Source organism: Eublepharis macularius, chromosome 5 (genome assembly GCF_028583425.1).
Source record: "Eublepharis macularius isolate TG4126 chromosome 5, MPM_Emac_v1.0, whole genome shotgun sequence".
Classification (NCBI taxonomy): Eukaryota; Metazoa; Chordata; class Lepidosauria; order Squamata; family Eublepharidae; genus Eublepharis; species Eublepharis macularius.
The window spans coordinates 115,700,516-115,715,454 of NC_072794.1; the positions used below are offsets into that span (position 1 = coordinate 115,700,516).

At 41.1% G+C, this 14,939-nt stretch overlaps 1 protein-coding gene across 5 annotated transcripts in view; it reads left to right on the forward strand.

Moving 5' to 3' along the window:
* Positions 1 to 14,939, forward strand: part of SRGAP2 (SLIT-ROBO Rho GTPase activating protein 2) — a 305,908-nt gene that overhangs the window by 144,492 nt on the left and 146,477 nt on the right. For all 5 annotated transcript variants that reach the window (XM_054979474.1, XM_054979478.1, XM_054979475.1 and 2 more), the window contains exon 4: positions 9,975 to 10,137. In XM_054979474.1, coding sequence (XP_054835449.1) covers positions 9,975 to 10,137 — 163 coding nt within the window. The remainder of the gene's footprint in view (positions 1 to 9,974; positions 10,138 to 14,939) is intronic.

A 14,939-nucleotide genomic window follows, 5' to 3' on the forward strand; every position in this document is an offset into this window, starting at 1 on the left:
CAAATTTCTGTCATTTTTGTGGTATTTTTCATAGGACAAGAAGCTCTACCAGATCGAATCATTTTGAAAAAGGCATTCTCTTATTGTGTTCTTCCATTTAAATGTAACTAAACTTTTTTTTAAAAGATACATCTTTTATTAAAAAAAAATGAAATTCAATGATATCTATATTTATAACAATGACTCCTACAACAAAATACAGCTATATATTTCTTACAGAAGAAGTCATTTGTTTATTGAGATTTCATTGTACTTCAGCATGAATGAGGGCCAGAGTGTCATCTAATAAAATAATATTTTTTGAGATGAGAGTCTCTTTACCTATATATCGGGCAGAGGGTGGCTAGACTGTGTTAGGTGAAAGAAGGGAGAGAAGGCGGGGGCAGACTTTTATTGGTGGTGGAGGGGAATCTGAACCAGCTTGTACTGCTAAGTAACCTTACCTCAGCATGTGTTCATGTAAAGAGAGGCAGGAGGTGAGATTCCATCACTCTCTCTGCACGTGCAATAGCAATGGATGTTCCAAAAGGCAGCAAAAAACAAGATGGTTCTGTAGGGGCTCGTGACCTAGCAGGTAAGGTCCCAATTCATGGGTTGAAAAACCCTGGATTTAGCAACTGCAGCATTGTGGGTGTAAGTTAGAAGTCTGACAAGAGCCTGATGGTGAATATCTGGTTCCAGCTCAAGAATGCAGTTCTTATTGTCTTCTTCATACTATCAGAGATCCAGAGGAGTTAGCTGTGTTAGTCTGTAGTTGCAAAATAGTAAAGAGTCCAGTAGCATCTTTAAGACTAACCAACTTTTTTGTAGCATAAGCTTTCGAGAACCACGGTTCATCAGATGCATCTGATAAAAAGAACTGCGGTTCTCAAAAGCCTATGCTACAAAAAAGTTGGTTAGTCTTAAAGGTACTACTGGACTCTTTACTATTTTCCTTCATACTAGTGTGACAGTGACCAGCTCCTAGTTTGGTTGTTGTGGATTTTCTGGGCTGTATCGCCATGGTCTTGGCATTGTAGTTCCTGACGTTTCGCCAGTAGCTGTGACTGGCATCTTCAGAGGTGTAGCACCAAAAGACAGAGATCTCTCAGTATCACAGTGTGGAGAAGATGTTGGCAGGTAATTTATATCTACTCAGGAAGGTGGGTTAGGATTAGATGAATCTTACAGGATGACTCAGCCCAAACCCACCATCCTGAGTAGATATAAATTACCTGCCAACATCTTCTCCACACTGGGACACTGAAAGATCTCTGTCTTTTGGTGCTACACCTCTGAAGATGCCAGTCACAGCTGCTGGCGAAACGTCAGGAACTACAATGCCAAGACCACGGCGATACAGCCCGGAAAATCCACAACAACCATCGTTCTCCGGCCGTGAAAGCCTTCGGCAATAGCTCCTCGTTTGCTCTTCATAAAAATATGGAAGAGTCTTGGGGAAGGGTGCCTTTCAAATTCTGGAGTGGAAAATGTGAAGCTTTTTGGTTTGTCTTCAAGGCTTGCATCTAACACGTCAGTTCCTCAGAAGCAATTGTTATGACTTTCACCCTCACCCAGCAGCCTCCTATGGCCCTGCAAAGTCCCTACTGAAAGTTCTGAGATCCTATGAAATGGAGGACTGCTGTGAGAATGGGCTATTGAGTGAGATCGCCCCACCTGCCACTGTCACATGAGTGAGAGGTCGTTGGCTGATTGCCCCTTCCTGTTGCACTTCCCCCATCTAGAACAATATGCATCATAGGCTATTACTCTGGATGTTTCCTCTCCCCCTCTAATGTTAAGTGATAGCTTTGGGGAAAGTATGATGGTAGGTCTGTTCATGGTAGCGTGGGTTGAGGCCCTAAGTCTCTTGGGCCAGGCACAAATAGTGTGTGTGATCCCATCAGCAGTGAAACTGGACAAATGAATTTCAAACTTCATATTTATAGAATAATATCCTATTGATCTAGAGTTGCCAGCTATCATTGTGTTCTTTAGCATTAATGACTTTAGATATAGATATATCGATATAGATACACACAAACACCAAATAATCATGTCTTCTATTTTCATCTCCTTTTCCTCCTCTTTGCTTTTAAGGGAAAACATTCATGAGGCTTTCTTTTTCAAAAGCCCCTCCTTTGTTTTATTCCAGATGAGCTTTAAAATCCATTCTACAGCTGTTGGCTACATTCCTGTCATAGCCTGGCTTTTAAAAAAATATTTTTATTATTGTGCCTTCCAAGTGTTACACAATATAGTGGAAAAAAGAGCAGATGTAAACAAATGATAAAGTGAAATGAAGTAATCCAGCCAAGTTAATGTGTCAGAGGCAGGATCAGCTGGGAAGGCCTCCAAGTTCTGTTGAGGTGGATCCAGGCACTGTTCTGTTTAGTTTATTGAGGGTATGTGGTAGATCCTCCCAGGGGATTGCCATGCATGCTTTTAGAATTGGGGCACCAAATTCAACCAGTGTAGCCTCTCTACTTGGGTCAAATTGGTCCTCTTAAATTAGAGTAGGGACCATGTGCCATGTCACTTTCTGTTTATTTTATTCATTGAGATATCTAACTTGACTCTTTCTGCTGGCTCAAGACTGATTACAGTGTCTTAGCAGCAATGGCAATAAAACTAACCAAATAAAATACCTGCTTAAAACTGCTACATGAAGTCCAGGGAAGTAAATTTTGTTTAATAATGCAACTGTTTAAACATTAATAAGCTCACAATGAATCTAGCCTGCATATTTTTATATATTGTCAGCTCTGCTACTGATTTTTTAAAAAGAAATATTAACATGCTGATATGTTCTGGAGTCGGCCTTGTGTGTAGATGATGAACAGTAAGGCCAACAGTGGAATATATGAATTCCACAGGCAGAGATGATCATGCAATGCACAGGTAAACCTTTGCCTGTTTCCCAAGCTTTGAAAAATATTTAACTGTTATGGCAGTATATAAATGGTAAACATTTAATGTTTTACGTCTGTAGCTGATTCCAGATCGATTTAATCTTGACCACCAAAAAACTGTTGGGACTTGGAACAAATGTGAGGTCTATGGCAGATATCCAAAGGAAGGGAATCTATTTGTATCTGAAGAAGGACTCTCTGACTCTCAAAAGCTTATCCCTGAAAATCTTGTTGGTCTCTAAGGACCACTAGACTCAAGTCCAGCTGTTTAAAAACCTCTTTTTGCTTACATAACATACTTTATTCTAGTATAGGCTTGGTACATGTACAAAATAACAATGTTGGTGACCACAGCAGATGTAAGATAATGACAGTTTATATAAGAGAGACCTGCCCTAAGCCATGGTTTAGGAACTGTAGGTGGAGTTCAGGGGTGGATCAGGTTCTGTATTGGAGTTTAGGTTCATTACTGAACTAGAGGCAGCATTATCAGTGTTAACAGTGTTCAGACACTGTGCTAAATAAAGCTGATTAAGAACAATGGGAATTTACTCATGGACAAAAAGTGTGTGCATTGTGCACACATGCACACTGGTGTGTGTGTGTGTGTGTGTGTATAATACAATTCCATGCCTTACAGTCTAAACCAAGATCAATGCTACATTTGCACTGGCTCTACTAGAATGTTTGAATGAGAGCTAAATTTAAAGCTAGCATGGTCTTTTGTTTTTGTTTTAAATGAAAGCTTCATGAAATTACTGACAGTAATCTCTTTGCTCAGAGAAAACGTTTCATGAGGTCTACAAAGATAACACTTGAAAAAAGTTAAATGAATGTATATCTTAAAACTGCTCTCTTTTTACAATGAATTTGTCTTATTTGTATTACATATGCCATCCTATGAACCATTCCTAGCATAAGCCTAGATTTGCTAGCTTTCAGTTTCTCACATTGTTTTATGAAACTTTTTTGCTTTCTACAAATATTAGAGCTAACCTACGTTGTGTATACAGACTGTAGGCACACACAGATGTTTAAACACACAAAAGAATTAAAGGCATTCAGATAACCCTTAGAGAAAATAGCGGCCCTAGACTTTTTCTCATAGCTTTCTAGGAGTAGTCCAGTAAAGGTCCCCTTTTCTTAATAATTCATAAAACCCTGGTTATAGTTTATGAATCAAATTCAGCACTGAGGCTTTTTTTTCCAGCACCCCCAAAGGTCCATCAGTCCCCTTTCCTGATGTACCAGTCAGGGCTGGCTCAAGAAATTTGGGGGCTCTAGTCTGCAACCACCACCACTGTACTGTCTGCAAGCTTTCCTCCCACTCTTCACTACCACTAAGAGAAGCCACTGGCGAGGTGAAGCATGGCACAGCAGTCCTCTCTACCCCAGCAGCAAGACAAGGCAACATCCACCCTCCTTGCAGCAAGATGCAAAACCATCATCCATCCTCTCCACTTTCCCAGCATGGGTACGAGGCAGCAAGAAAAGGAGAAAGAGGACTGGGCCTGCCTTGCCCTGCAGTGAAGGGAGGGAAGAAAAGAGCAGGGTTCCTACAGCCACCCGCTAGGGCCTGGATGCCAGGAGAAACAGGTGGGGGAAGTGGTAGATGGTGCCCCTCCACCATTGGTGGCCTAGGTGATTGCTTAGGGCTACCTAGTGGACATGCTGATCCCAGTTGTCACTTGCTCATTCTTTATGCTAGTTGCCTATATTGGATGCTACTTTAATTTCAAGAGTGGTTAATTCTGCTTTCCAACCCCTTTCCAATGATTTCTGCTTTAACCTACTGCAATTTTCACATTGCATAATTCACTATGGAATTTAGTGCCACTAGATGTAACAGCAAGTAAAATAGATGGATTTAGAAAGGGTAATGGATAAAATTACTGAGGAAAGTTCTAGGAAGAACCTCTAGGTTCAGAGGTACTACACCTTTAAAATAACAGATATTGGGGTGCAAAAGCAGGAGGGAGTTTTTGCTTTCATGCCATGCTTGTAATGTTCCTATAAGCATTTGAGTGGATTCTTTGGGAGACAGACCTTTGATTTGATCCAGCTGGACTCTTCTCATTATATTACAATGTGTACTTTCAAGTATTTGTTGTATAAATTGTTCTGCAGAACAAGAAGGGAAACAACCTTTCTGGAGAGAATCAACTGATCTTATTAACAAGCACACAAAATCTACAATTATAACAATATTATTAAAAAGAGTCCAGTAGCACCTTTAAGACTAACCAATTTTATTTTATTGTAGCATAAGCTTTCGAGAATCAAGTTCTCTTCATCAGATGCCTGATCCGAACTGGTCAAATACGTATTTGACCAGTTCGGATCAGGCATCTGATGAAGAGAACTTGATTCTCGAAAGCTTATGCTACAATAAAATAAAATTGGTTAGTCTTAAAGGTGCTACTGGACTCTTTTTGATTTTGCTACTACAGACTAACACGGCTAACTCCTCTGGATCTAGAACAATATTATTAAATTTTTAAATTTTTATAATTGTATATTATGAAAGTGCAAAGTGCTCTAAGCGTTATAGATAAATAATTCTTCCAATAAATACAGTAATACATACAAAAATAATCTACAGGCCTTCCAGTCTACAAAAATGTCTACAATGGATACAATTTATAACATAGTCCAACTGGTAAGGTAGAAGTTGAACAGGTAAGTAGAGCAAAAAACCAGTCCAATCATCCAGTGTAGTAATTTTGCTATCACTTCTTGTTTCTTCTCAGTGTGGATATGTGTATATTAACAACCAAGGATGTCGAGTACTGTGGACTTGGAACAAGAAGGTCCCACTGGTCCAAATATTACAGAACTGAGCCTACGGGCTTTGCCAGCTTCTAAAATCCTGTTTCGTCCACCACTTCTTCACAGGCTCATAACAATATAATATACATCCAAATGCTCATATGGTCTATTCTTTCATGATCACCTAGTTGGTGCAACAATCTGACGGACTGGTAGTTTAATGCCGGGGGTGGTGTGGGGATACATTTAATGTATCAGGGTGCATGATTTCTTTTCCCTGCTGTCTAGCTAACCTAAGTCCCAGCAGAAAAGAGCAAGAGTCCTGTGGCACCTATATGACATAACAAAATTTTTGGTAGGGTATGAGCTTTTCATGAGCCGCAGCTCACTTCTTCAGATATCTGAAGAAGTGAGCTGTGGGTCACGAACATTCATACCCTACCACAAATTTTGTTATGTCATATAGGTGTTGTTGGACTCTTGTTCTTTTCTGTTGCTACAGACAAACATGGCTACCCATCTTGATCTATCTCAGTCCCAGCATCATTGTTGGAATCCTCCTCCTAATCAGTTGCCAAAATGGTTTGAAAACTTTCATCTTGAAAGAAGTATAAATGCCAAATATGTTTATGTAAATGTAGCTTGTTTAGTGTCATCTAATCATAAATGTGGGTTTCTTTGGTAGGACACTGTGATGGGAAGAGTGCAGAGCTATGCAGTCTTGCTTCTGCCTGCAATTTAGGGAGCTTGGGGATTGGCTATCACCTAGAAAGAGCACCTACACCTAGCTCCAGCTGGAGCCCAAGAAGGATTGCTCCTACAGTGGGCTTTTGGCTTTGGGGAACTAGCGATGATGATGATGATGATCGATTTATATACCGTCCTTCAGGACAACTTAACGCCTACTCAGAGCAGTTTACAAAGTATGTTGTTATTATCCCCACAACTATCACCCTGTGAAGTGGGTGGGGCTGAGAGAGCTCTGAGAGAACTATGACTGACCCATAGTTACCGAGTTAGCTTCAAGCAGAGGAGTGGGGAATCAGATCCGATTCTCCAGATTAAAGTCCTGCTGCTCTTACCCACTACACTGATCAGTTGGGAGTCTTTGGTCGCCTGCCTCATCAAAGGCTGTGTTCTGAAGTGAAACTTTAGTGAGTTTATCCCCAAGCATTTCTCACTGTGCTTGCCTGCTCAGCAGCGGTGACAAATGTGAGATGACTGGTTTATCCACTTTTAATTTTTTTTGCAGCCATTAGTTAAGCGAGCCTCCACCCAATACCAAGGTAAACTAAAGCAGTTATCAGAACACTCAAAGCAAAAGTTTCTGAGTGATTTTATAAAAAATGTTACTTTAGAAACCTCACTGTTGGTTTTATCTGAATCTAGAGAGATTGGTAACTGAAGCAGGAAGGATATTTCTTTAAAAGTTCATGAAGCAAATATAAAATATTAAAGCTGAGTGCATTTCATCCAACTGAAACTGGATATTCCAGTTTCAGTTTCAGAAGTTTGAATTTAGGGTGGTGTGATTTACAGTTTATCTGCCTCTGTGGCACTGTGCACCATAGATGCAATCTGCTACCTGTTTTGTGAGGGCCGGGGTTGGAACTTGGGTTTATCGCTGAAAGAGTACTCTTGCTGGGATAGAGTTTTTGAAATCTGGGTTAAATTAGAATCAAGTGAGTAATAATTCTCTGCGGTGAGTTTATAGTAATTTTCTGCCCGTATTCTGAGCCATGCATGTTCTGTGTGCCCATGGATTCACAACACATGTGTGGGATCTGGTACCTGGTACAGAATTTATTAAACTGAGAGCATCACTTTTCAATTAGAGACAAAGCAAATTTCTAGCCTTGGGAGAAAAGTTTAGAAAGCAATTAAGGGTTTGAGGTTTCTGAAACCAGAGAAGGGATCCCCTGGGCTTCAAATACTATACTGGGTTTCAGTGCTCTGAACAATGTCGTGTATATCTTCTGTGGTTGCTGTTCCTTGACTCCCTTGATTTCATTGGCAAACTCTACTGTCTTCTTCCCATGATATTGACTTGCCAATCTATTCCATGCAAAAATTTTTAAAAATTGAGAATTTTAAATGTTAGGGTGCAAAATAAATTGTCAGCTCTTTTCATCTGCCTGATTTGCTTCAATCATTGGTGTGTACCTAGGAGAGTGGGGAGCATAAATTATGAAAATACAGTAGAACAAAAGGTGACTATGTTAAAAAAAAAGAAAGAGTTCCTGAGTATTTTGTATTCGAAAAGTTCAGTGTTACAAAATGATATAGCACAAGCTAGGAGTTTGTGGAAACTTAGGGAGGTGGGCCAATTTGATAATCCTCCCACTTCTCCCCTTGAGGATTCTAAACTCTCAACTGCTTGACTAGGTGATATTCTTCTCCCCTCAATTTCCCCCCTATAGCTGGTCCTTAACATACGTGTTCAGTCTTCCTCAGGAAATGTTTTTCCTTTTGTTTTCTTGATTATTTCTCAAAGTCATATTTTTTCTGCCACAATTTATTATTGGAAATAATGATGGTAAAATATTTTCTTTGCTTCTGTTATTGAAGCAATGTGAGTGGGGGGGGGGAATCCACATTTTGACTGTACTGTGGTACAAGAGCATAGAGGAGTATGTGTGTGTGTCAGAGTTTTGGAAACTGGCCTCTTAATAGCAGCGCTGTTGCCCCTTTACTGTCAAGATAAAAGATTATTCAAGCTGCAATCAAGCATCACAATAAATTGTGGTTTGTTTATACCACAGTTTGTTACAAAACCCGTTAGCCTGTCAGAGATACATAATAGACTACCGTAAGGAAATCCCAATTCACGTTCTGTTCACTATAACATTAATAATAACATTCGATTTATATACCTCCCTTCAGAACAGCTTAACATCCACTCAGTTTACAGCGTATGCTATTATTATCCCCACAACATATACCCTGTGAGGTGGGTGGGGCTGAGAGGCTCCTAGAAGCTGTGACTGACCCAAGGTCACCCAGCTGGCTTCAAGTGGAGGAATAGGGAATAAAACCTGGTTAGAGTCCTGCTACTCTTAACCACTACACCAAATTGGCTCTCCCACTTCCTTGCAGAATTCCTGAATGCTGTCTTGAGCAACTTTGTGTTTCCATTTTCCTGGGAAAGCCTCACTATGTGTGCTATCCACTTGCTGTTGATTGGCTGCAGTAAATGGAAGGGGGCAAGTCAAGCCTCCCCCTTGTCTCCTTTTTCTATCAGTTTCTTTAAATTCATGACAAACTAGAGTTAGTACATACTTTAGTTTAGCACCTACCATCACAGTTTTGGGGCAGTGTGCATTCCAACATCACACTAAACTGGAGTGTAATGAAACCATAACTTGTAAATTGAGATTTATCATGGTATTTTAATGTAGCCCCATTCATGTGGCATCCTAGCATGAGATGATTCTGATGGCTGCTTTGTGAACAGATGTGAAATGATCAGGGCTTTTTTCCTAGGAAAAGAGGTGGTGGAACTCAGTGGGTTACCAGCATAGGGGGCAACTCTTGGCGGGAGGTGGTGTCCCTGGTACCACATGTGCATGCGCAAAGTGCGCACATGCTCCCAGGACCAATGATGTCACTTTAGGTCAGCTGGAATAAGGGGGGAGTTTTTAAAAGTTTAAATCACCCTCAGAGAAAATGGTCACATGGCTGGTGGCCCCGACCCCTGATCTCCAGACAGAGGGGAGTATAGATCGCCCTCTGCGCTGCTCCAGTGGCATGGAGGGCCATCTAATCTCCCCTCTGTCTGGAGATCAGGGGGCGGGGCCACCGGCCATGTGACCATTTTCAAGAGGTTCCGGAACTCCGTTCCACCGCGTTCCAGTTGAAAAAAAGCCCTGGAAATGATCATGTTGCGAGGAGGATTGTTGCCACGCTTTCTCTCAAAATGGCATCCAATTCCTCTCACCTAGGAATGATGGAGATCATCCAGTTTGAAATCTGACTTCATCTTTACACTGTGGGAAAAAATTCTAGTAGTACCTGATTGTAAATATAATGATCATTCAGTAACAGCAACCAAAAATTACGCATCTTTACTATGTTCTTATTTCCCTTCAGTGTTAAGATACCAAAGTGGCTGACATCATTTAAAAATGTTTGTACTCTATACTGTGAGCTATCTTGAGACCTTTGGTGAAAGGAAGGATATATAATATCGAGCATATATAATGTCAAGAAATGCTCAGTAACTTTAGTCTCTTAAAAGGATCTGCGAATTATTAAAATTATTGAGCGTATCACCCCCTGCTTCTGCTAATAATTGTCTTTGTGTTTTCCCCACAGAAAAGACCAGAATGTTCTTTCACCAGTCAATTGCTGGAATCTTCTCTTAAACCAGGTGAAGCGAGAGAGCAGGGACCATACCACCTTGAGCGACATCTACCTGAATAATATCATCCCTCGATTTGTCCAAGTCAGTGAAGATTCTGGGCGTCTTTTCAAGAAGGTATTTTTTTTTTAACAAAACAATTTTGTGGTGGTAAATATTGCTGTAAGAGTTGCATGTATTTGTTGCTGTTAGAATCACTCTAGAGTGACATAATAATTTAGGTTGGGATAATCAGATTTCACACTGGCTCCAAATTCAATGTAGCTGCCATCATTCAGTGCCTTGCTTTGTATGTGGCCAGAAAAGACATCTCATAGTTCCACTGTGGTCCAAAATAGAACTGACATAATTCTATATCAGTTTCTCAGGTACTTTTGTAAATTGTTTACCTTTGCTATTAAATCAATAATACTCTTTATTTCAAGTAGTTGGAGCTTTTTTGTTGAGTTAAGCAAGAGATTCCAAACATCAGGAGCAAAAAATACCTTTTAAATGTAAGAAGGAAAGAAGTGATGAAATGGGTTTCATTGTTTTCATGCATGAATGTATATGTGAGTTTTTGGTGTGTTTTGCTTTCATCAGTGATCTCTGCTGTAAAATTTTTGGTAGGAAGTGGTAAAAGATGCCGTCATTAGAATTACCAGATAGATATCAGGATAGCAATGGAATATTTTATCTATATCTATATATAGATATATACAAGTGTCCAACACCCAGTCCAAACTCCTGCACCTAGAAACGTGAAATTTGGGGAGAACGGTCCTTTTGTGATGTAGAGGCTCACTAAGAAGGGATTTTAAGAAATTCAGCCCCTAAGGGGGTAAAAAGGAGTAAAATGTGTTTTCCCATAGGGATACAGCTTCCCTGTGTGGCTGGCAGGGTGCTCCCTCCTCTCCCCCCCCCCCCGCCAACTGCCACTCTTCCATGTGGTCATTTGCATATGCAACCTGATTGGCCATCTCCCCAACATTCTAAAGAGTATACAGTTGCTACTGGGAATCATTTAATGTGTCCTGAGGAAAAAATACACCTCCCAGCCTTCCCCTCTAGGGTTGCCAATCTCCCTGTGGGGCCTGGCTTTCCTGTGTGGCTCGCAGGCTCCTGCCTGCTCACACCCTCCCCCTCCCTGATGGGTCAGCTGTGGAACTCTGTGTTCTGAGGTAAAAATCAAGTAAAGGAAACTACAGACAGTAGAAGAAAGACAGTAGAAGATTCTCTTATTGCCTCCAATAAGCCTCCTGGCAGACGTTGTGCAAGATATACTGATGCTAAAAGGAAGAAGCAACTTAGAGATGCAGCAAAGAAATATGCACATTGTACTCCTGTGGTGCACTGAGCAGCATTGGCCAAGTACCAGCAAGTCCCAAGGCAAGGGAAAGGTGACCATCCCTGCAGGCCTGGGCACAGTAGTGACGACCCTAGCAGACCTAACAGCCACAATATACTCTGATATCGTCACTATCACGGAGAAGTCTATGGACGGGCTGTGTAAGCATGCCATTCTAACCCCCAAGAATGACAAGGCTGCCATCATTAATGAAACACAACTCCCTCGAAGGGGAAGAAATGGAGTACAGATCTGTGGACTCAGTGGTGCAAATGGATGATGCGGTCCACTACCCTGTGGAGTTCCTCAACATGCTCAACCCTCCTGGCTCCCCAGCCAACAAGCTTCTCCTCAAAGTGGGGGCTCCAGTGATGCTGCTCCAGAACCTCAGCCCACCCAAACTGCAATAGCACCAGACTATGAGTGAAAGCCCTCCACAGGAACATCATCGAGGCCACATTGTTCACCGGCAGTGCTCGGGGGGAGTCGGTGTTCATACCATGCATACCATTCATACCATCAGATAACCTCTTCAAGAGACTGCAGTTCCCCCTCAAGGTCTGCTTTGCTATGACGATCAAGAAGTCCCAAGGGCAGACACTGAAGGTGGCAAAAATTGACTTGAGGGAGGACTGCTTCTCACATGGGCAGTTCTACTTGGCTTGCTTCAGAGTGAGCTCACGCAGAAGCCTAGTAATCCTAGCACCTGAGGGGAAAACCACCCATGAGGTCTACAAAGAGGTCCTTCAGTAGAAAAAAAAGGTTGTACATATTTTTCACTTTATTTATTGCACTACAATCTTTTCCTTTTAAAATCTCTTCAATAAATTTTACATTTCGAAATTCACTTCATCAGTTTTCGGCATCAACACGCTTCACTTTATACAAACACCTTTGTGACACTCGGGTACGATGCAATTATTCTACAAAACCAACTCAACCCCCCCTCAACCGAAAAATGTTACATACTCATAAGTATTATAACTGGATTTAAAGTAGTTAAATACCATAGCGAAGCACGGGCATCAAGCTAGTCTATATATATAAAGACAAGTGTCCTGACTGAATCATCAATGCCCAGCCCAAACCCCTGGACCTAGAAACGTGAAATTTGGGGGGAGTGTTCCTTTCATGATGTAGAGGCTCACTAAGAAGGGATTTTAAGAAATTCGCCCCCTAAGCAGGTAAAAAGGGGTAAATGTGTTTTCCCATAGGGATACAGCTTCCCTGTACGGCTGGCAGGCTACAGCCTGCTTCCCCCCCACTCCCAACTGCTAGCTCAGCCACTCTTCCCTGCTTGGGCCGGCTTTTCATGGTCATTTCCATATACGTCCTGATTGGGGCTCAGCCTAACATTCTAAACAGTTGTTAAGAGAGTCATTGAATGTGTCCTGAGGAAAATGCACCCCCCAGTCTTCCCCTAAAAGTTCACTAGGGTTGCCATTCTCCCTGTGGTGTAGGGTTGCCAGCCTCCAGGGGGTGGCTGGAGGTCTCCTAGAATTTCAACTGATCTCCAGGTGACAGAGATCAGTTCCCCTGGAGAAAATGGCTGCTTTGGAGAGTAGACTGTATATTATACCTTTCCGAGGCCCCTGCCCCCCCAAACCCCACTTTATCTAGGCTCCAACCCCCAAATCTCCAGGAATTTCCTAACCTGGACCTGGCAACCCTACTGTAGGGCCTGGCTGCTTGCACCCCCCTCTCACTGACTGGTCAGCTGTGAAACTGTGTGTTCTGAGGTAAAAATCAGGTCAAGGAAACTGCAGACAGTTGAAGAATAGCGGTAACTGGATTTAAAGTAGTTAAATACCATAGCAAAGCACTGGTATCAAGCTACTATATGTATATTTCGATAGTTTTGTCACATGGTTTGTATTTGAAAATAGAAAATCTATATTTTGAGTATTTCCTCAGAAATAGTGTTATAATCCACTAAAAGAAAGCTTAAATGATCTAATAGTACTTTCTTTGATTTCTTTACATTTGCCTATAACTGCATATGGCTTAAAAAAACAATTCTAATGACCTTTTTTTTGGTGATATGTGCACACTTTGCAGCTGACACCAGTGTAGGAGAGGCAGTCACTTTTGAAATAGAGAGAAGCAGGAATGCCTTCTTTATGAAGGCATCTGTTATCTGTGGTTTTTGTAACTTCCCTTGTTAAAATAGTTGAAGGATGTGCAGTGTAAATTAATCTAGCCAGTTAATGGACTAAGCAATGCCTATCTCATTAGAATGTGCTTTTAAGTATCAATTTAATCACTACTTGAAAATTGTAAGCAATTCAGCTGCAGGGCCATCCTCCTTTCAATTCTGTCTTGCTTGTTGGTTTTTGCAGGATGGGTGAGCCTCAACTTTTTTGACCTAATATGTCTTTAGTATGCTGGATTATTTTTTTCAGAATGCCATGTGTCTGTCTGGAAGAATAATTCAGTAGATCTGAATTGTTTGTTAACTGGCCCCAGGTCTGGATCCAGTGCCCTAGATGCTGCCCTCATACCATACCTTGTGCTTTCCAAATCTACAAAGCATGTGCTACAATCTGCAACTACATTTTGTTTCTTTTCTGAATTCATCAGCCTTGGCATTTCTAAGTGATACACTTATCTTTGTAAAATGAGACTAGTTCAATCTTTTTTTTTTTCAAAAGTACTTTGAAAATGGCAGTGGAGGACTGTGAGCTTGTATATTAAGAATTTATAGACCTCTTTTCCAGTTCAAAGAAAAAACCCAATTCTATTAAACAATAATGCATTTATGTCTTCAGAGAATTCTCTTTAGTTGCACCATATGGCTAGCTGCTGTGCTGAAATTATTACAGTATTATCACATATTGGTTTTTTCCTTTCAGTTGTTATCCTAAAGAGAATACAAAAGGAGAGGGTGCAAAATGAATTGGGAGAGCATTCACCACATGCAATAATACTTAACCTACAGAAGAACAGATTGGAGTTATGTGTTTTTTTTGTTGAGGATGTTTTTTGTTTTGCAAAATTGTTTAGGTCAGTGCAGAGAGAGGACAGCACTGGGATTGGCAGGGATCCCAGGGTCCAAAGCAGGGGTGCAGTGGGTTGAGGGAGGCAGCAGTGTGCTTACTCCCCACGTGCATGGACCGTGCACGTTTCCCCATCATGCCAGAAAATGACATTTTCCAGCATGACCGAGGATCCGCAGGGTGCATTGAAGCTCAATTGAATAAAAATCACCTCCAAATGTGGAATAGAAATGATTGGAACAATATTGACAGGTATGGGTGCCTGCGGGTTAGAGCTAGCATAAATATGGGTAAATTCTAACTTTTAAAAATCTCCTTGGATAAGCTTAAAGTGGCCGTGAGTATTCCATGCACCCTAAGCATATGTTTGTGCATTTCACGTAATACTATCCAGAATGTTTAAGGATATGAATGACCTCCTCTGGGTTTATGTTCTCATTGACCTTTTAAAAGAGCTTGTGTTTGTGTACTGTCTCGGAAGCTGCAGTGGCATCACTCTTTGTTTCCAAGTTATGAGAAAACCTGACCTTCATTTGTCCTTCTAAAACTTTCACTAAATAAATTACAGATGAGTAAGTATTTACATGGGATTATTG